The 21,567-nt window shown below is 43.9% G+C and overlaps 1 protein-coding gene across 2 annotated transcripts in view; it reads left to right on the plus strand.

Moving 5' to 3' along the window:
• Nucleotides 1-20,287, plus strand: part of MAN2C1 (mannosidase alpha class 2C member 1) — a 35,291-nt gene extending 15,004 nt beyond the window's left edge. For both annotated transcript variants that reach the window (XM_051982214.1, XM_051982215.1), the window contains 20 exons: nucleotides 6,478-6,584; nucleotides 7,086-7,196; nucleotides 8,346-8,438; nucleotides 8,647-8,763; nucleotides 9,239-9,334; nucleotides 9,503-9,648; nucleotides 10,018-10,141; nucleotides 11,699-11,820; nucleotides 12,066-12,151; nucleotides 13,540-13,713; nucleotides 14,165-14,247; nucleotides 16,441-16,535; nucleotides 17,066-17,170; nucleotides 17,354-17,510; nucleotides 17,708-17,851; nucleotides 18,017-18,126; nucleotides 18,651-18,730; nucleotides 19,110-19,255; nucleotides 19,526-19,635; nucleotides 19,715-20,287. In XM_051982214.1, coding sequence (XP_051838174.1) covers nucleotides 6,478-6,584; nucleotides 7,086-7,196; nucleotides 8,346-8,438; nucleotides 8,647-8,763; nucleotides 9,239-9,334; nucleotides 9,503-9,648; nucleotides 10,018-10,141; nucleotides 11,699-11,820; nucleotides 12,066-12,151; nucleotides 13,540-13,713; nucleotides 14,165-14,247; nucleotides 16,441-16,535; nucleotides 17,066-17,170; nucleotides 17,354-17,510; nucleotides 17,708-17,851; nucleotides 18,017-18,126; nucleotides 18,651-18,730; nucleotides 19,110-19,255; nucleotides 19,526-19,635; nucleotides 19,715-19,841 — 2,333 coding nt within the window. In that variant the 3' untranslated portion in view covers nucleotides 19,842-20,287. The remainder of the gene's footprint in view (nucleotides 1-6,477; nucleotides 6,585-7,085; nucleotides 7,197-8,345; nucleotides 8,439-8,646; nucleotides 8,764-9,238; nucleotides 9,335-9,502; nucleotides 9,649-10,017; nucleotides 10,142-11,698; nucleotides 11,821-12,065; nucleotides 12,152-13,539; nucleotides 13,714-14,164; nucleotides 14,248-16,440; nucleotides 16,536-17,065; nucleotides 17,171-17,353; nucleotides 17,511-17,707; nucleotides 17,852-18,016; nucleotides 18,127-18,650; nucleotides 18,731-19,109; nucleotides 19,256-19,525; nucleotides 19,636-19,714) is intronic.
• Nucleotides 20,288-21,567: the final 1,280 nt, after the last annotated feature.

Here is a 21,567-nt window from a genome sequence, read left to right on the forward strand (position 1 = left end):
TGCACATATACATAAATATCGATAAATGTGCACATAGACATTCATATATACATAGGTAAGACCATACCGTGCTTGTTTCTACTTGTCATTTGTTTCTCTGCAGGTGGATAGCAAATTATTTCATAAGTCCAAGTCTTGCCATATTTTTCTTTTTTAAAAATTTATAAGATTTTGATTTCCATTTTTTCCCTCCTTAAGACAGCAACCAATATAGGTTATACATGTATAATCATAATTAACATTTTCCACATTAGTCATGTTATGAAAGAATATTTAAAAAAAAAAAAAAGAAAAAACAACAAAAAAAGTTTTAAAAGTATGTACTCAGACTCCATAGTTCTTTCTATTGACGTGAATAGCATTTCCATTATGAGTCTTGTCTTGGATTATTGTATTGCTGAGAAGAGCAAAATCTACAAAAGCTGATTATCCACACAATGTTGTTGTTAGTATGTACAGTGTTCTCCTGGTTCTGCTCACTTCATTTAGCATCAGTTCATGTTAAGTCTCTCCAGGTTTTTCTGAAATCTGTCTGCCCATCATTTCTTATAGAATAGTAGTATTCTATTACATTCACATACTAGAATCTGTTCAGCCATTCCCCAATTGAAGGACATCTTGATTTCCGATTCTTTGCCACCACAAAGAGAGCTGCTATAAACATTTTTGTTCATGTAGATCCTTTTCCATTTAAAAAAAAACCTCTTTGGGATGTAGATCTAGTAGAAGTATTGCTGGATCAAAAGGTATGCATAGTTTTATAGCCCTTTAGACATAGTTCCAAATTGCTTTCTAGAATGTTGGCAGGATACAACTCCACCGCCAACTTTCAGTGTTCCATTTTTCCCACATCTGCAACATTTATCATTTTCCTTTTCTGTCATATGAACTAATGTGATAGATATGAGGTGATACCTCAGAGTTGTTTTAATTTGCATTTCTCTAATCGTAGTGATTTAGAATATTTTTTTCATAGAACTATAGATGGTTTTAATTTCTTCATCTGAAAACTGCTTCTCTGTATTCTCTGACCATTTTTCAATTGGAAAATGATATATATTTTTTGGAAATTTGACTCAGTTCTCTCTATATTTTAGAAATAAGGTTTTCATTAGAAATACTATCTGTAAAAATTGTTTCCCAGCTTTCTGTTTCTCTTCTAATCTTGATTGCATTGGCTTTGTGAAAAAACATTTGAATTTAATGTAATCAAAGTTATTCATCTTGCATTTCATAATGTTTTATCTCCTGTGTGATCATAAATTCTTCCATTCTCCATAGATCTGACTTTGCTCTTTTGATTTGCTTATGTACTACCCTTTATGCCTAAATCATGTACTCATTTTGACTTTATTTTAGTATAGGGTGTGAAATGTTGGTCAGTAGTGTGTTTCTGCCTTATTATTTTCCAGTTTTCCCAGCAATTTTTGTCATATGTCTTATCCTAGAAGTTGGAGTCTTTGGGGTTATCAAATAGTAGATTTCTGTAATCATTGACTATTGTATCTTTTGTAAATCTAACCTCTTCCACTGATCCACCACTCTGTTTCTGCTGCTTTCTATATAGTTTTAGATCTAGTATGGCTAAGCCCCTTTCTTTTTAATTTTTTTTTCATTATTTCTCTTGATATTCTTGACCTTTGTTCTTCCAGATGAATTTTGTTGTTATTTTTTTCTGGTTCCATGAAATAATTTTTTGGCAGTTTGATTGGTATGGCCCTGAATAAGTGAATTAATTTAGATTGAATTGTAATTTTTATTATATTAGTTCAGCCTATCCATGAACAATTGATATTTTTCCAATTATTTAGATATGACTGTATTTGTGTTTGTAATTGTATTTATATAATTCCTGGGTTTGTTTTGGCAGGTAGACTCCCAGAAATTTTATATTATTTAAAGTTATTTTAAATGGAATTTCCTTTTCTATCTTTTGCTGCTGGACTTTGTTGGTAATATATAGAAATGCAAATGATTTATGTGGATTTGTTTTATATCTGGCAATTTTCCTAAAGTTGTTAATTATTTCAGATAATTTTTTAAATTGATTCTCTAAGTATATGCCATATTATCTGCAAAGAGTGGTGGTTTTATTTCTTTATTGTCTATTATAAGACCTTCAATTTCCTTTTCTTATCTTATTGTAAAAGCTAACATTTCTGGTACTATATTGAATAATACTGTTGATAATGGGCTCCTTACTTCATGAACCCTGATCTTATTGGGAAGCCTTCTAGCTTATCCTCATAACATATAATGCTTGCTGAAGATTTTAGGTAAATACTGCTTATTATTTTAATTATTATTATTTATACTGTGCTCTCTAGTGTTTTAATAGGAATGGGTGTAATATTTTGTCAAAGGCTTTTTTTGCATTTGTTGAGATAATCATGTGATTTCTGTTGGTTTTGTAATTGATATGATCAATTATGCTGATATTTTCCTGATGTTGAATTAGCCCTGCATTCCTGGTATAAATTCTACCTGGTCATAGTATATTATCCAGGTAATAAATTGCTACAAATTCTCCAAATAACTTATTTAAAATTTTTGCATCAATGTTCCTTAAGGAAATTGGTCTGTACTTTTTTTACTCTGTTTTGACACTTCTTGGTTTAGATATCAGCATTTTATTTGTTTCATAAAAAGAAGGACTCCTTCACCTATTTTTTTTTTCAAACAATTTATATTATAATTTATTGTTCTTTAAATGTTTGGTAGAATTCACTTGTAAATCCATTTGACCTTGGTGATTTTTTTTAAAAGAGTTCTTTGATGGCTTACTCAATTTCTTTTTCTAAAATAGGGTTAAATATTTTCTTTTCTTTTCTGTTAATTTGGAAAATTGTAAATATCCATCCATTTCACTTAGATTGTCAGACTTATTGGCATACAGTTGGGCAAAATAGTTCCTAATTATTATTTTAATTTCCTCTCCATTGGTGGTAACTTCACCCTTTTCATTTTTGATACTGGTAATTTGGTTTTTCTTCTTTCTTTTCTTTTAAATCAAATTAACCAGTGGCTTATCTCTTATATTGATTTTTTTCATAAAGCTAGCTTCTAGTTTTATTAGTTCAATAATTTTTTTACTTTCAATTTTATTAATCTCAGATTTTCAGAATTTTTAATTTGGTATTTAATTAAGGATTTCTAATTTGTCTTTTGTCTTGCTTTGTTAGTTGCATTCCAAATTCATTGATTTTCTCTGTTTTATTCATGTAAGCATTTAAGAGATATAAAATTTCCCCCAAGAACTGCTTTGGCTACACCCCATAAGTTTTGGTATGTTGTCTCATTTTCATTGCTTTGGATGAAATTATTGATTGTTGCTATGATTTGTTGTTTGACCCACTCATTCTTTAGAATTAGACTGTTAATTTCTAATCAATTTTTAATCTGTCTTTCAATGTCCTTTTATGGCATGAAATTTTTATTGCACCATAATCTGAAATGGCTGTATTTAATATTTCTGCCTTTCTGCATTTGATTGTGAACCTTTTATGCCCTAATATATGGTCAGTTTTTGTTTAGATACCATATACTGCAGAGAAAAAGATTTCTTTCTATCCTTGTTCACTTTTCTCCAGTGTCTATCATATCTAACTTTTCTAAAATTCTGTTCACCTCCTTAACTTCCTTCTTGTATATTTTGTGGTTAGATTTATCTGATTCTGAAAAGGGGAGGTTAAGGTCCTCCCTAGTATAGTTTTTCAGTCTATTTCTTCCTATAATTGACTTAATTTCTCCTTTAAGAATTTGGATGCTATACTACTTGGTGCATATATGTTTAGTATTGATATTACTTTATGGTATTATAGACCATTTAGCAAGATATATTTTGTTCTAAAATTTTTTGCTGTCATGTGGAGTTACCAGGTTCTATTTAGTCTTTTCTAATTTTCAGCAGACCTATTATCTATCTTCAAAAGTTTACTACTTTCTATTCTAAGCTGCTGATTCTCCTTTCAATTCTTTCAACTAGTACTTTTATTATTTTTTTTAATGTTTCATTTCTTCTAGGTATTCCTGTAATTCTTGTTTAAAAAAAGTCGCATTCTTTTCCCTTTTGAATCTTTCCTTTGTTAAAGTTATTCTTTCCTTTTTGGGGGATTGAGAGGATAAAAATATCTGGGTCTGCAGTAGTTTTTAATAGTGATGGTCTATGACTTCTTTAGTTTTACTTGTCTGTCTCCATGGGTGAGATTCCAATTTGGCTAGTGATCTTTCATGACTTAAATAGGGAACAAAGGTGATTAAATGCCAGCAATACTGACTTTACTTTCTTGAGCGAATCCAGAAGGAGGCCAGTCCTGCCAGAGTGCGCCAAGAGTAAAGAATAAAGCTACTCCTGGAGTGGCTAGTTCCAGGATGTAGATATTGCGTCCTTGGTGGATTTGGCCAGAATCCACACAGGACAGGGTTCTTTAAGCTATATTTGTTCCCAGGGTTATTCAGCAGCTGCAAAACAGGGGTGAATGATAGTTCATGTTGTAATTACCCTATTGAGGGAAACTGAGGGCTGAGGCCTACAGAATCTTATCTTTATACCTATAGCTTTCAAGGTGTCATAAGTGCAATCAGTTTCATGGTGGTCTTTTTGTTGACACTTAATATGCTGTTAAGATACAAGATGACAGTGTCCCATGAAGTAATGTTCCTCATTGCCTTTGGTTACATCTTAAAACCAACTCTCCCAGTTCCTTTGTTTGCCTTTCTAAAGAGAGTCTGTGATCTATCCTTCCATTTAGCTGCAATTTCCTTTTCTCTTCTGGTTTCATTTCAAGGTCAGTATGGGTCAATGCCAGCCTCGGTTATCGTCATTCTGAGAGCTCTATGATTCTCAGTACCCTTTGCCCCCTTTTCTATTTTTGCTTTTTTGTTTTTTTTTCATCACTGTCGCTGGAGAGGGTCATTTTGTATTTTTGTGTCATGAATAGCCATCACCAGATAATTCATCTTAAAGTGACCAAAGTATTGGTGATGAACCTCTTGGTACATAACAAAGTCAGGCCTCATATGGCAAGGCATAGTCTATTGCCAGGACCATGTCCAAAGCCATTCCAACATGGTAGATTCTTCCAGAGCTTTCACTCATTGGCATAGCTTTTCAAGAAACCAGTTTCACCCTCATACACAAGACTAGGAATTGAGTCTATAGGACTTTGTAAAGGATGTTATAACGCAAGAGTAAAATTTTGTAAAGAAATTTCTTGAATGGAACAGTTAAGGAATAGCATGTCATATTCAGAATTTATCCATGATTGTTATCATAATCATAGAACTGAGAGTTGAATGTGATATTGAGAGATCATCTAGTCTAGCATTCTACCTTTAAAGATAATCTTATATAATCTCTTTAGTTGAAGCATGGGGCTAAATAAGTTCTTACTCAGATGATAGAATTAATATTGGAAAGGGGAGACCAAAATCTAGTCTATTGATACCATGAAATGTACTATAATAATACTAGTTTTGATTCTGTGTTCTCTAAAAGAAAAATCTCTTTATTATCTTTTTTTTTTTTTTTTTCCAGGAAAGGGGGTGAGTGAGATGGTAGGGAAGGGTAGGCAAGCAAGATTAAGTGACTTGCCCAGGGTCACACAGTTAGTAAATGGTTTGAACTCAGGTCCTTCTGAGTCCAGGGCTAGTGCTCTGTCTTCCTAGCTGCCCCCAAACATTGTTGTTATCTTGAAAATTCCCTTCCAAGTTCATTGTGAACCTAATGAATTAGTTCTGTCAAAAGGATGTGGAAAGAGAACATTCTCACTTATAGGCGCTGGATTTTAGTGAGAGAGATCTAGGAGACATATTCTCACTGACTACAGAGTTTGAGAACTGCAAAGACTACTGACTGCCTCCTTGTCCTTACCTAAAAGGAATCCCCATTCTACGAGGTGTGTGACAGATAACAGCTTCTATATCATAGCTGATAACTCAGTATCCATTCCTGAGCATCTTTTAAAAACACAATTCTTATCTTCCTGGGGGAACTTTTCTGGGCTCTACTTTAAGATAGAGACTATATGTGATTGCTGTTGGGCTGGACTGGGGTCAAGGGGCCTGTGTATCAGCTTTTTACTGACTCGTTGCAGGATTTGGAGGAAGCATTAAATCTCTCTGGACTTTGGTTTTCTCATCTGTAATGAGATTAATACTATTTACTTCTGAAGAGGTGGATAGAGATGGAATGGGATTTGAGATTTAAATGAAATAAGGGAGATGGTACAGTGTCAAAAAAGTCTATATCACATGGAATATTGCTACCTGTAAGCTCCCCACAGAAGCCCAAGTGAGAGAAAATAACTGGCTGGTCTCTCTCTCTTACAGCTGAGATAAAGCCATTGTATCTGGCTAAGGAGTTGGGATTTTAATGGATTCACATTGTTCTGAGACTTTGGTAGACAATCTGTTTTGAGATTGGGAGAAGAAAGGGATATGAGTTCCTAGAAGAGTGTCCATTCTCTTCCCTCATAGCTTGGCTCTGGCCCTTTAAGGAGACAATCCGGAAATGTGCTCGTAGTTGGTCATCAGCCATCCAACTCATGGAGAAGAATCCACAGTTTACATTTGCTTGCTCTCAGGTAAGAGTAGGAAGATACCTATAATTCCCTCTGTCCTTGAGTGCTTTGTTCTGGATGTAAGCTTTAGTATACGGAAAGATATTTGGGCTTTTGTGGGCTTCCGTGATCCAAAAGGTAAACGCTTCTAAACATAGTCTGGGTCATTTGTTGGAGGGATCATCATTTGAATCCTAGGGTCTGAATTCTCACTTAAAGGGTTCCCACCTTTGTTCTTGCACCAAGACTGAAATGAATCCAAGAGTATAACTTAATGGGAATTTACCTAGCCTATTTTATGGAAATCTGACATCCTTGTTTTTAACCAGAGCTTCACTTCACTCCAGAAGGGAAGAATAAGAAATAGGTTAGGTCCAATTTGAGCCATATTGATTAAGGAGGGAGAGTTGGAGGGATGCAGAATTCATCCATGCTTTTAACAAGACTGATGATTGCTGTCCAGGGCTGACAGACAAAAAGCCTTTACAAGAGAGCCATTAAAATAAATTTATTCTCCATTCCCAGGCACAACAGTACGAGTGGGTGAAGAGGTACTACCCAAGCTTGTATTCCCGAATCAAGGAATATGTCCGTGCAGGACAGTTTATTCCAGTGGGTGGCACCTGGGTCGAAATGGTAAGAATCTTCCTGGCTGGAACAGCTCTTTGTGTCCCTTTCCTGATCTCATTATCTCTTCCCTTCTCCCACATTTCTGAGGACACTTCTTGTGTCTCAGAGGGAGCTCTCTGAGAGCTGCCTGCCCCTTTCTAATAAATGTCAACCAGTTATTACTTCCACCTTATCATCATAACGGATTCTCTACCAGGGTCTTAGTCTTTTCTTTCTATTTTGTTCTTGGCAAAGATACTGGAGTGCCTTGCCATATCCTTCTCCAGCGCATTTTACATATGAGAAAACGAAGGCAAACAGGGTAAAGTGACTTACCCAGGGTCACCCAGTTAGGAAATGTCTGAAGCCAGATTTGAATTCAGATCTTCCTGACCCAGCGCTCTACAGCACAATCCAGCTACCCCCATAAGTGCATTAGAAAATTGCAAAACAAAATGCTGTGCGAAAGTATAGAAGCACAGTTAGAGGGATCAGAGAAAGCAGAGAAAGAGGGATCAGTGGGAAGTAACATTTGAACTTTAAAGGGATGGTAGCAATTTAGTGAATGGGAAGTGGGGCATTCTAGGCACAGAAAGGCACACCGACTGTTCAGAGGCTTCCTGTTGGTTCATTTGGGCTCAAGAAAAGTACCATTGACTTGGGAGAGGCAGTGAGCTGCCAGGTTAGGAAGGGCAAGGTGCTAGAACGCAAGGAGAAAGCACGGAGTTCCTGCAGGTTTTTGAGAACACTGACGAGGCCTTAGTGAATGGAGATGGCAAAACCCTGTTAGAAGGCAGGGCAGTCGTTGCCTGTGGAAGTGGTGAGGGAGCCTCTCCTGGGGCCGGGCAGTGGGATAACCTGAAAGGTGCTGTAGGAGAGAGGGGCAGATGATATATCTGTTAGCTGGCTGAATGGCACTGTGAAGTCCAAAGGGCGAATGGGTTTGGAGGGAAGATAATAAACTTAGACTGAATGTGTCGTGAAGTTTAATGTAAGACATCCTTCCGGGGGATACCATCCAGAGACGTGGGTCTGGAGCTCAGAATTCAGATCATGGGTGGAGAGGTAGGTCAGGCAGTCATTTGTGTAGAGGTGGAGGTTGAAGTCATAGCCGTAAGTGAGGTTATTACCAAGTGTAGAGGGTCAGAGATTGTGGGGTGACTTTTGCTTACTCAGGATGGGAACCTTCCCAGTGGAGAATCCATGGTGAGACAGTTCCTTCAAGGACAGAACTTCTTCCTTCAAGAATTTGGAAAAGTGTGTTCTGAGGTAAGCCCCCCTGCTTCCATCTTGCCTTTGTCCCTGGGCCCCATCTTCCCCTTTCCTGGTGACACCGGGTACAGAACTATCTGAACAAGCCTAAATCCCGTCAGCAGGCCAGCGGCACCATGACCTGTTGGTAGAGAAAGAAACAGTTGAGATAGTTAGAGTCTTGATTCTGGTTTGACAGAAACTCACCATCTCTTGTTCTTCCCAGTTCTGGCTTCCAGACACATTTGGATATTCGGCCCAGCTCCCCCAGATCATGCGTGGCTGTGGCATCCAGCGCTTCCTGACGCAGAAGCTGAGCTGGAACTTGGTGAACTCCTTCCCTGTTAGTAAGAAGGACCTGGGGGGCAGGGGAAGGACGTGCATGGTATGCACGGTGGGGATCCCACTTGGCTAGCTATTGTTTCTGGTGGATAGAAGGGTCAGTTCAGCCCTCGCCAAACCTTAACTCAGAGCTGAAAAAAATCTCTTCAAAAAATCACTTAGTCCCAATCCCTCCCTTCAGGCAGGTAAGGTGTCAGGATGACCATTTGCAGATGAGGAAGCAGGTTCAAAGGTGAAGTGGTCGAGCCAGGACTCCAGTTTGTAGTCCTTGTATTGCACTGCCTCTGGGAACGGCACCCCTTCTTCTACCCCCACTAAGTGTAGAGGACTCATGGCTTCCTAGGCTCAGACTTTTCTCCTTACCTTGCCCATCCACCCTGGGGCCAGAGCCCATAAGGCCATAGGGCCCCCATCCTCTATATTCCTTGTATTAATTTGCCCCTTTCTTTTTGTGTCTCCCTCCTCTATCCTTATAGCATCATACGTTCTTCTGGAAAGGAATTGATGGTTCCCGGGTATTGGCCCACTTTCCTCCTGGAGATTCTTATGGGATGGAAGGCCGTGTAGAAGAGGTGAGCCTGGGAATATAGATACAGGAAATTATATAAGGATAGTCCAAACCTCTTGATTCTCCTGATGTTTGGTTGGGAAAAGGGAATAGTGGACTGGCTTTTTAAGATCTCTCTTTCCCTGAGTTTGGCTTGGGTATGATGTATTTGGGGTTTGATGGCTTCTTCCAGGTGCTAAAAACTATGAACAACAACAAGGACAAAGGGAGGGTGAATCACAGTGCCTTCCTCTATGGTTTTGGGGATGGGGGTGGCGGCCCCACCCAGATCATGCTAGACCGACTGGAAAGGATGAAGGATACGGATGGACTGCCCAGGTCAGAGACCCCATTCCCTGCCCTTCTCTCCCCTATTCCCTTGCTCCTCCCACACTAGACTTTTGCTCTCAGAATCCAGGTGGAGGAATCAAACAGAAAAAATCACACCTTGCCTTTGAGGAGAGATGCTGAGAACCCAAGCAATGGAAAAACTGTTGTTCCAAGAGCATTATTACTGGCCTTGGCTGCCGAGGGTGGAGTGAGAGCGATAATTCCAATATATACTTGTTTGGCCACTTGTTTTGCCTAGTGGGAGGGAGCTGGACAAGTTGAGTCCCTCCAGACCCTTTCAAGTTAGAGGTTTTATGAAGCTGCTGGGGCCCAAGCACTTCCTTCTCTCATAGCCTCGATTTTGTCATCTTTCCATAGGGTATATTTCTCTACCCCAGATCGGTTTTTCTCATTATTGGAGAGAGATACAGGGCAGCTTTGCACTTGGGTAGGGGAATTGTTCCTGGAACTTCACAATGGCTCCTATACCACCCATGCTCAAGTAAGTTATTTCTAGCAAAAGGTAGGGAAATCCTTCCTTCACTTTGTTTTTCAATCCTTAGAAAGTCTTCAGTCTTTTTTTTACAAGACAGTGTGGAATCAGCATTAGACTTTATTGTTAGACTTCAGAATATGTAGAATTTGAGAGGAGATGAAGTCAGTGTGGCTTCAGGAGGATAGTCATGTGAGACGTCCTTAAGGAAAGGAGACTCGCTTTGGACTCCGAAAACTGTGTAGAGTTTGGGTGGGAGAGGAGAAGAAAGGGCATTTCAGATGAGGGAGGCACAACATTAGGAAAGGCCCAGAGCAGAAATTATGCAAATGGTTATCAAGCTTCTATTAAGAACTGAGCTTGAGGATGCAAAGGGAAAGCAAAAACCAGTCCTGCCCTCAGAGTTTTCTTGAGGAGACCATGTTGCTAAATTGGAACCTACAGATGAATGTCTAGAAGAAGATGGAACGCAATCTGGGAGGACCAGGAAAAGCCGCCTGTGCAATGTAATACTGCAATGACTCTTAAAGGGACCCAGAGATTCTCAGAATGGAAGGTCAAACAGGAACAGCCAGTTCAACTGTGCTGAGTGACAAGTCGGCCTGGGCATGGCAGATAGACAGCTGGCCCCCAATCCTGCCTCTGAAACATACCATCTGTCCTACCCCGGGCAGTTTGCTTCACCTCTCAAGGTCCCAGTTTCCTCATGTGAAACTCCAAGGTCCCTTCCAACACCAGCTCCATGATCCTTTGAGAGTGAGGTTTGTGTTCAAGAACCAGCTAGTCAGTCAGTGGGGCTGGATCATAAAGTTCATGAAGAAGACTAGAAGGTAAGAAGATTGGAAAGATAGGATGGGCCAGGCTGTGAAATGAACATAGTGTGTGCAAAGGGACATAATGTTAGGTTTAGGAGAATTGTTCCTTTAATCCTTCAGAAGGTTTGTGATTTAATTAATGCACACATTCTCTCCTTTTCTTAGTAAGTAGTCTTCATGATTTGTCATCAAAAGACATTCCTTTTCTGAGGTCTAAACCTTGTGATGATGAGCCTTTCCAAACTTCAACTGTCACATTACGTCCAGGCCACAATGAGGCATTAGAGTAAGACTGAAGGAGAAAGAATGGATGCATATCATAGAACTGTAGAGTTGAAGTCTGCCAAATATGGCCATGAGGGAGATAAGACTGGCAAGATAGAATATAGCTAGATTATAGGTAGTAAGTTAAGGAGTTCAGATTTTATCTTCTATGAGATGTGAAACTTTGAAGTTTTTTTTGAGCAGTGGAATATGCCTTAGCAAGATGAATGTGAAATTGGTATGCAGAATTGATTGGATTGAGGAAAGCCTCGAGGCAGAGAAAACCCAGTGAAGTAGGAGAGAGAAGGATTCAGGTCTAGTGTATAGACCTGAATATAAGGATATAAGGGCGAGACATAATATGAGACATGGGGCAGACACTGCAGCCTAGGGCTATTCTATAAACATGGGGGCTGGGTTCCCAATTGAAAGGTGTTCTTGCCCTTCTGACCCAATTTGCTCTACTTCACTTCACTCTTTCATTCAGATCAAGAAGGAGAATCGGGACTGTGAACAGATCCTGCATGATGTGGAATTCTTGAGCAGCCTGGCTTTGACACGCAGTGAAACTTTCCAGTATCCCTCTGCTGAATTGCAGCATCTCTGGAGGTAATGTGGTCCCTGTTTGTGCCTTTCCTTGGGGGAGGCCAGAGCCTCTGGGGGTGAATGTGCTCTGCCTCTGGGCCCATCTTGCTCTCCCAGCATAGCATATTCCCCTTTCTTCTAACTCTGTAAGAGATCATTTGGAGAACCTCCAGTCCCCTGCAGTGTTTTATCCCCCTCCTCTGATTGGTGTGGCCCCCTTTACCCTGCTCTCAGATAGACTGTCCTCCTTGCTTCTCTAATGTCCACAGGCTCTTGCTCCTCAACCAGTTCCACGATGTGCTTCCTGGAAGTTGTATCCAGCAGGTGGTGGATGATGCTCTGACTTACTATGGAGGTGAGAGAAGAGACAGGCCCCAGCCACTGCCCATACCCATCGTTGTGCCCTCTGGCATGCGGGGCGAGGGAGAAGCTCTCCCATGTAGCCCTAGTTTTCCCAGCTGTTATATAGTGGTAATTATGTGTTAGGATGCTGCATATGTATTTGGGATGCAGAGAGCATTGGAGGGGAGGAAAGACTGGAGACAGCGAGAGCAGAGTGTGGCCCTGGGCACTTCTCATGGCCACTGTGAAGGTGGAAGAAGAGGGCTCCAAAAAGGCTCTCCCTGACATCAGCAGGGACCTTCCTCTTCCTCTCTTTCACTACTTAGGCAGGGCCCAGCTATCCTCTGAGACTTTATCTGCTCACTTATGTGAGAATTGGGCCAGATGACAACTATCAGATCCTTCATCCTGTGAAACTCCATTCCATTCTTCATGGGCAGGGCTGGTATTGAAGGGCAAGGAGAAACTCAAAGGGCATTGAGTACCAAGTGTAGAAAAAGAAAGCAGATAAGGAGAGGAAGAGCTCTCTAGAGCTTATGAAGGACAGCAAAAACTTTTATTTGGGTAGAAGGTGGGTAGATACTGGTCCACCTGGAATGAGGAAAGTGGACCAGTTGTCTTTAAAACAGTTAAATTCCACAAGGTTTTAATCAGCACGTATTAAGGGCCCAGGTTAATGCTAGGAAGCAGGAAAGAGAAGCTCAATCCCAGGCAAATTTAGGACAGAAGATGGGCTGGAAAAGCTCCAAGGAGGAAGACTCAGTGGGGGCTTCTCTGGCCATGAGGAGGGCAAGCCTGGACTGGTACTTGGAAAATGGACAGGGTTTGCTCATAGGCTAAGGAAGCTCAGTCCTATTGCAGTTTTTGGTGTCATGGACCCCTTCTCAGTATCATATTTTTGAATGTGTTTTTTAAAAAACCCAAAAAACATGGAATTACAAAGGAACCAGTTAAGCAAAGTTCAGTTAATCAGACATTTAAAAAACTGGTTCACAGACCCAAGGTAAAGAGCCCCTGACTTAGAAAGGGAAATGTGAGCAAAGGCTGAGAGAAAGGAGGCTCTAAATGCCTTTTGAAAGTCCCAAGGGTCTTCTCCTCTGGCCAAAGAGGAACCCACACTCCAGCCAAGAAACCCTGGGGGTTAAGCAGTTGGGCCACCTGAGATAATGGGGGCCTGTGAAAATTAGGCTAAAGACTCTGGGTTCTATAGGTATTGAGGGTTAAAAATCACAGATTCTATATAGTGAAATGCTGGGGGCTGAACCCCCCAGAATCGCTCACAGGCCCATTTTTAGATTCCATGAGTGCCTTCTGGGCCCATTTCCTGACTCGGGTCTTGCTCATGTCCTGTCGTTTCCCATACATGATGCAGATGTAGTTCTCTGCCTCCTTTATCCACAGAGATTCGAAGCAGTGGGTCCCGCCTTCTGAATGCTGCAATTTGGTCTTTGTTTGGAGGAGAGCCAAGCTCTCGCGACCTGAGCCTGCCTCGCAACTTCCTCATCTTCAACACCCTGTCCTGGGAGCGCACCGAGGTGGTGGCCCTGCCAGGAGCCAATGGCGCTGAAAACCTGGGTATATAGGCACTGTCCCCAGAGGTCCCCCTGTACTGGGAGGGAAGAGGCCTGGTGGCCTCAGGTTACAGCTGAAAGGGACCACAAAGAAGCGGGATTTAGATGGTGAAAAAGTTCCTATCTGGAAGGCTTAAAGGTGCTGGGGGTGTAGAATGTGGAAGGTAATGAGCAAAGAAGGGGACAAGAGGCTAATTCTGGAGTTGGGTCCAGACTGGCAGTGGAGCTTTCCTTGGGCAGGCTCAGGGCTAGACCTGCAGGTCATGGAGGTCTCCAGCCTCGGGAGATGGGGGAGTTCTGAGAGGGACAATAGGAATGGGTAGGAGTAAGCCACACTTACCCAGTGAGGCAATAGAGCCTCTGGCTTTAAATTAGGGATGCGGACAGAGAGGAACCGAGAAGAGTCTCTGGAAGGTTCCAGCACTAACTGTTCTCCCTTCCCTCCCCGAGTCCAGTGCTGGTGACAGTGCCAAGTATGGGCTACACCCAAGCCCCCGCTCCTGCCCCGCCTCCTCATGCCGTCAGAGTGGTCCAGGAGGTGAGTAACTCCCTGCAACCAGGGGTGAGAATTGTGGGAAAGGGGGAGTCAGAAGTGTAGGCTGCGGTCCTGTGTGGAACCCAGTAACAGGAGGTCTCTTCTGCTCACCTGTGAAGGGAACCCTTGGGCAGCCAATGTGTTGGGCCATCTATCCTCACTCCCTGATCCAAATCAGCGATAAATGTGAGGCAGCTCAGGACCACAGGCACCTTCCTAGGGCACTGCACTGGAGATTTTCCTCTAAGGGAACTTTAACAAACATTTCTTAGGCGCAAGACTTGGAGAGGGTAAAAACAAAAAGCCCCTGTCTTCAAGAAACTTCCATTCCACTGTGGAGGAGGCTCCGACATGTACACATAAATATAGTACAAGCTATTTTGAGGAGGGAGCTAAGGAGGAACCCAAGGATACCCTGAGAGGATGGAGGATAGGCTTGGAGAACTCAGGGAAGGAGCTGATTGGTGGAGGGGAGGAATCCATCAGGCCATCAGGGGACCAGATTATGGAGAATCTTAAATGCCAGACTAGGGCACAGTGGAGAAGTTCTGAAAGAAAGGGCTTGGTCAGGGGAGTCGCAGATTCAGTTCATTCAAATGGATTTTCTTGCCTTCTGTGTGTGAGGCCCCATACTAAAGCACTGAGGACACCATAAAATAAAACTTACCCCAAAAGAGCTTAGATTCTACTGAGGAAGCCTGGAGCTATTGAGCCAGTCTTTGGATGTGATCTTTCACCCAACAATATTGTCACCTAGCCGATACCTATCCATCTGATCCAGAAGCATGACTTTATCAGATTCTTTGCTACATGGAACAGTGTAAAGAACACTTGACTAATTAGCCTGAGGACACAGGTTCAAATCTTCTCTGAAGTTTACTGCTTGTGTCACCTTGGGTAGATTTCCACCACCTTTGTTTCCTTCTCTGTAAAATGAGGAGATGGGATAGCTTCCCCCTAGCCCTGGATCTAAGATCCTGTAAATCCTATAACAGGAAATGAAGTCATTCTCACTTGGGCTGAACCCAAGGAAGCCCTGTTAGTTGCTTTGCTCTGTCGTATTCAGAAACTCCCCCCAAATAATGTGGTCTTAGATTTTGTGAGAATTGGAAGTCAGATCCACTACAGTTTTCATCTTTTGTCTTTGCCTTTATTTATTTTTTTTTTAATTTTCGGCGAAATTTACCCTTCTCTAGGTCTGTAGCCTACTCTTCTTCCCAGATTTTGAGAGATCACCTCAGTAATTATATTTGCCTGTTTTGTTTTTTTTTCATTACCAAGGATGTTGTTCATCTGAAGTTGGTGACTTGAACTCACTGAGAGAAGCTAGAAGCTATCTGACTTCTTCCTTGTTTGCATTGGACTTCCCTTCTCTGCTACCACTTTTGTTCTAGTCTGGTCAGGCTAAAGATTATTTTCTTTGTGAGGGAAAAAAATCCTAAAACCAAAAAGATCAACTTGAACATCCTTATCTTTGCTATCCCTTACCAAGATCTTGTCCCCTGCAGACACAGTCCTCATCCTTCTTTCACCTTCCTTTTCCTCCAAATACAGATTTTTTTTTTTTAAAACAATCTGGGCTTTTATTGCCAGCTTCGGTCCTGATACAACCTTAAAATGGATCCTCCTGCCCTTGTTCTTCCTCAGCTACCTGCCCTTCTTCTCTAGAGAGCTTTTGAAAACCTGTATTTGATGAGTTCCCTGTGTATCCATATGGATCTTTTTTTAGGCAGCTACTTTTTTCCCTCTTCATTGGTACGATTTCTGACTGGTGTTTTTAGAATTTACTCTGAAGAACCTTACATCCCTTTAGGGTCAACTTGCCCTACAAAATATCAGGCCTTTTGCTGAATTCTTTGATATTTGACCTCGTTTGTCCTATAGGGGTGCATGTCGGACTGTCGGGTCTCTCTCCTTTTCTCTTATGAACTCTATGATGGCATAGTCATTTCCTGGAATCACAGGATTAGGAATTCAGTCTGGTCAGAACTGAGGTTGAAAAGGAGTTTCCCTTGGTGCCTCTTCATAATACAGGAGAGATGGCTTCTGGCCATAGCATCACACATCTGTGCTAGGTTCCCCTGTGTGTGGCTTTTCTCCAGCTTTCTCCCCTGTTCCTCCTTTAGTTCTCATGAGTTTTATGTCCCCACAACATCATCACTTCTTTGTTCTCCCTCACCCTTCCCATCTGCACAGGCCGATGGCTCCGTGACACTGGAGAATGGCATTATCCGAGCACACCTGGACTCCATGGGCCATTTAAACTCCTTGGTTTTGGTTTCCTCAGACAGGTACCTTTGGCCCTCAATTTTCCTTCCTCTGGGGTGGCTGACTGTACCTGTTGGGTTCCAGCCTTTCCTCATCACACAAGAAGTCCCTGCCAATTGGATCCCTGGGTCCCTTATCCCAGTGAGAAGGAGGGGGCTAATCAGAGGTTTATCAGTTTTATTAATTGTAACAGGAGATTAAAATATTGGAGAGGAAAGAAGAATGAGAGCCAAAATCAGGGCATCAGAGGTCTGGCTCTCCCTCCACCTTTCCTGGCTCTGTGTGTACTTTAGGCAGCTGCCTCCTTTCAAAGTCAGTAAAAAACCATTAGACTTACAGGTTCGGTGGAAAGAATTTGGGCCTTGGAGTTTTGAAAAGCCATGGTTAAGTCCTGGCTTTGCCATAATTCTCTGACCATGGACAAGTCAATGTGAGGGGTGTGCTTGGTAAAGCTTAGTCTACAGAAATGAATGCTTTCTTCCCTCCTTCCTTGAGCCCACCCTCCCACCCTGGAAAGGAGTAGGGACTTAGGCTTTCTTTTCATTCTGTTCAGGGAAACTGTCCCCCGAGGTGTCTTTGGCAACCAGTTTGTGATGTTTGATGACATTCCCTTGTACTGGGATGCCTGGGATGTGATGGATTATCATCTGGAGACCAGGTGAGACAAATAGTATACCAGATAGGCCCCTGCTGACTGCATGAGTGATGAGCCCCCATGCTAAGGCCCTGAGCCCTCTCTCCTTAGCTTGTGGTCATGGCCACACTGCCCTACTCCCATCTTTAGAAGCTGAATTTAGGGACTGCATCACGGCCTGACCCCCTCTGACCCTGTGTCCTGTAGGAAGCCAGTCACAAAGCTGGACCAAGCCCTCGAGGTGGGGATCCCAGGAGGCCTTCGAGGCAGTGTCCACTTCTCCTTGCAGCTCAGTAACCGAAGCATCCTGACACAAGAAATTGTGCTAGATGCTGCCTCTCCATATCTCCAGTTTCATACTGAGGTACTGATGGGGGACCCTGGGCTGGGACAGGGGCTCATCCAGGAGTCAGCCCCTCATCTCTGGCACTGAGTCTTGGGCCCTCAATCCCCCCACCATGACCTCTTGGGGAAGGGAGAGCAGACATTTCCCAAAGAGCAAGTCCCAGAACTAAGGAGGCTCCATTGTCTTCCCTCCCACTCTTGCGTGTTATTTCACAGGTAGACTGGTATGAGTCTCACAAGTTCTTAAAGGTGGAGTTCCCTGTATGGGCCCAGACCACAAACGCCACCTACGAGATCCAGTTTGGGCATATCCAGAGACCAACGCATTATAATACCTCTTGGGACTGGGCTCGATTTGAGGTGGGTTGGGAAAGGAGGGGACTGGAGCAGTAATTCCTTCTGGGCCTGGGGTAGGAAGGCAGGGTTCAGGGCTTGGTGAGAAGTGGGATTAGCAGTGAGTGGAGGGATGTAGGAACCATCATGGCCCAGAAGGGGCTGGTGAAGACTTGTCTTCGTCACCCCAAGGTGTGGGCCCATCGATGGATGGACCTGTCAGAACATGGCTTTGGAATGGCACTTCTCAACAACAGCAAGTATGGGGCCTCTGTCCGGAACAACATCCTCAGCCTCTCCCTGTAAGTCAGATGGATGCTTTGTCCTTGTTTTCGAGGAGGACCGTGACCTCAGGGAGCTTTCGCCATGACCTGCAAGTGAGGAAGGGCTGGCCAAGGTCGGCGGCCTCATTGTCCCCTCCAGAGCTCTCTGGGGGACTGGAGCTGGCCCTGGATACAGGGGAGGCCTGAAGTCTCAGGATCAAAGCAGGCTCAGTCTGACTGAGGTCATACTATGATTAAGGCTGGGGAGCCAAAGAATGGCCCCTGTCACTCTGTCCAAACAAACAAAACAAAACAAAAACAAAGTCTCAATAAATAAACTAATCTGGGAAGACCCTCAGGAAGTCAGAAAGGGAGGAGCTAGGAGAGTGGAGGAAGAGGACCAGGGTTCTGTCTGGGCTCCTGCCCTAAGGTCCAGCCTTGCTTTCTCTCCAGAATGAACTGGTCTTTATGGGAAAGGCCACGGAATCCAGAGGGGTGGGTGAGAGAGGGGCTCTCCATTCCCCGGGGCAAGATGCTGCAGCTGTCTTTCCCCCTCTCCGCAGCTTACGGGCGCCCAAATCCCCCGATGCCAATGCGGACATGGGCCATCATCAGTTCACCTATGCAATAATGCCACACATGGGTGAGTGCCTTAGGCTGGATGTGTTCCCTTTTTCCTCCCTCGATTCCCAATTCATGTGTCCTTAGGATGGGGTTTGGGTCTGAGCTGCCATGTCATCGTGAGCATCTAAATCTTTTCTTCTCTAGGTGAGTAGAGTAGCCACATCTCCCCTGCCTAACTTCCTAATAAAAAGGGGAGAAAATGGGCAAGAAGGTTTAGGAAAGTGATGTGTTTTATAAATATGGATTGACGAGGAAAAGGTCAGATAGTGGGGTTGATGTAGCTTTGAGCAGGGCAAAAAGCTGGTTGGCTTCTCGATTTGGTGATGGACAGAGGCCCAGGATCCCCCAGCCCTTCTCGGGCTTTGTGATGGCTGTTCTTGGGGGATCTTATTTCCTAGGAACATTCCAGGATTCTGGAGTTATCCAAGCTGCCTACAACCTCAATTACCCCCTCCATGTTATACCCACTGGGCCAGTCCTGTACCGACCTTGGAGTGCTTTCTCTGTCTCATCATCTGCCGTAGTGTTAGAGACTGTTAAACAGGCAAGTAGATGTTGTCAGAGCTCACTTTTTCCTCCAGAGGAGAAGGGCCCAGTGATGGGGTCCAAGGGAAAGGGTTGGCCCCTAATCAGAGAAAGCTTCCCTGTTCCCCACCCTCCCGTGCCATCCCAGGGAACTGGATATGAATCTGCATTAGAATCCCAGTTACATCACTATCCTGCTCCATCTCCATTTCCCAGTTGGTGATTGGGGATCAGGGATTACTTCTTAGCTTGAGGGCCCTGGCCATCTTCTTCCTCTCTGCTCCCCCAGGCCGAGGCGGGACTGCACCCCTGTGCCCTAGTGCTGCGAATGTATGAAGCACATGGCAGCCATGTGGACTTATGGCTGCAGACATCGCTTCCTGTACAAGAAGCTGTCATGTATGTGGGGCCATCTGGGGGAGGGGGAGACGCCAAGACCAAATCCCCCACACAGCTTCGTTTTCTCTTCTCCTCCTAGTTGTGATCTTCTGGAACGCCCTGACCACCGGCAGCGCCTGACCCTTGAGGGCTCCCGCCTGAAGCTCTCCTTCTCCCCCTTCCAAGTGGTTTCTCTGCTCCTTGTGTTGCAGTCCCGAAGCCCCTGATCGAGACATAGGAGCAGCACCTTGGGCCTCCTTACCCCGAAATTCCTGGTCCCCAGACCTCAACCAAGTAGGAGCCCCCTGCATGATCCTAAGCACTTCCATTTTGGTCCCAAGCAAGCACCAGACTCCCCCAACCCCTCTGCTTCAAAGACAATTGCTAGTGGGGTAAGGAGCAAAGCCAGCCTCTTGTCCAGCTCCTGGGACGGCGCCCCATCGCTCTGCCCAAGGAGCCGGTGTCCCTGACTCAGCCAGGGCCCCTCAGCCTCTGGCTCATGCTGAAGAATTCCAGTGAGCCACTGGGGGCTAGTGCGTCTCAAAGGCACACCCTTGTCTCCTTTGCCCTTTCCTTCCCTGAATTCCCCTTGGCCCTCGGAGCTGGTTTCTGATACACTGGACAGTGGACACGTTTCAGTCAGTCCAATAAATATTTTCCTTAGCCAGCCCCATTTCCATTTCTCTTGGCTCTCTCTCTAGCTTGGTAGTTGCCCTTAAGCCTTACAGGCTGACCTCAGGAGTTCAGGCTGCCTCGTTGGGAAAGACTGTGTTCCCCAGGATGCCTGTGAGCATGGGCTTCTTGCCCCTTCTTCATACCGGTTTTTATGTCAGAGTAAAGGGAGACTTCTCTCCAGGTTTGACTGCTTCCCAGGAGACTCTGGATGTAGTTGGGCTGTAACACAGACAGGAGCAGTAAGAGAGCAGTGGTCAGAACTAGAAAATGGTTTTAAGTAGGGAATCTTAGGGTCCTAGAATGTTGGAATGGAGGAGGTCCTCGAGACTGAATAGCGTGCTCCAGGGAAGGAAGAGAGGCCTTGGGGACAAGTGACCACTCTGTCTCCTGACTTGTAGAGCGGATACATACCTTAGATCTGGGGGACTGAACAAGTCTGTGTGGGACCGGTGGCAAAAAGAAGCCTATAGTGGATCGGAGGTCTCTGCATTCTGTGGGAAGGCTTGGAGCTGCACTCCGGGAGAGTTGTTTGGAAAGATCCCCAGAGGCAAAGGGAGCAGCAAGGAGATTAACAGGAGATGAAGGCAGAAGGCCAGGGAGGTTATTTTAAAGTAGCATCAGTCAGACCATGAGGAGCTCACAAGGAGTGGTCAGACCATGAGGAGCTCACAAGGAGTGGGTAGGGAGGTTTGTTCTGGGGAGGAGGGGAGGAAGGTTAAAGAGTTCAGACACGGATAGCCCCCTGGTGCGAATGACCAGAAAGAACAGCAAAGCTGCTCTGCCTTCCTTTTGCCTTTTTTTTTTTTTCTGGTCAAGAAGAGTGACCTTCAGACTCAGAAGGCCAGAACCAAGTGGCTAATGGGGAATTGGATAAGTAAGGATGCTGTGACAGGCCTGGCTGCCTGCACCCGATGAGTCTGAGTCCCCTGGCCTGGGGCAGGGGTCCTTAGAGGCCTGGCGGATGTGGTTGCATCATGGCTTTAAGAGCCAGTGGAGAAGAGTGGAGCTGGCAGGTGGGAGGCAAGCAACTTTCTCAAAAAAAGCCAGTTCTGATCTTGAAGGTCATTGACTGCTTCCAGGCTTTCAGAGAGAAGTGAGAGGAAGCCATGAGGCGTGCAGAAAGGATAAATCAGCCAGGAAGGAGGAGCCTGTACCGGGTGGAAAACTGTCCCTGGTTTGCACCATGCCTTGCAAAGAGTAGTTGTTCCTCACAACCACCTCAGAAAGTCGGGGCCATTATTATGCCCATTTTATACAACAGACAAATGGGTTAAGTGA

This window comes from Antechinus flavipes, chromosome 2 (assembly GCF_016432865.1).
Source record: "Antechinus flavipes isolate AdamAnt ecotype Samford, QLD, Australia chromosome 2, AdamAnt_v2, whole genome shotgun sequence".
Taxonomy (NCBI): domain Eukaryota; kingdom Metazoa; phylum Chordata; class Mammalia; order Dasyuromorphia; family Dasyuridae; genus Antechinus; species Antechinus flavipes.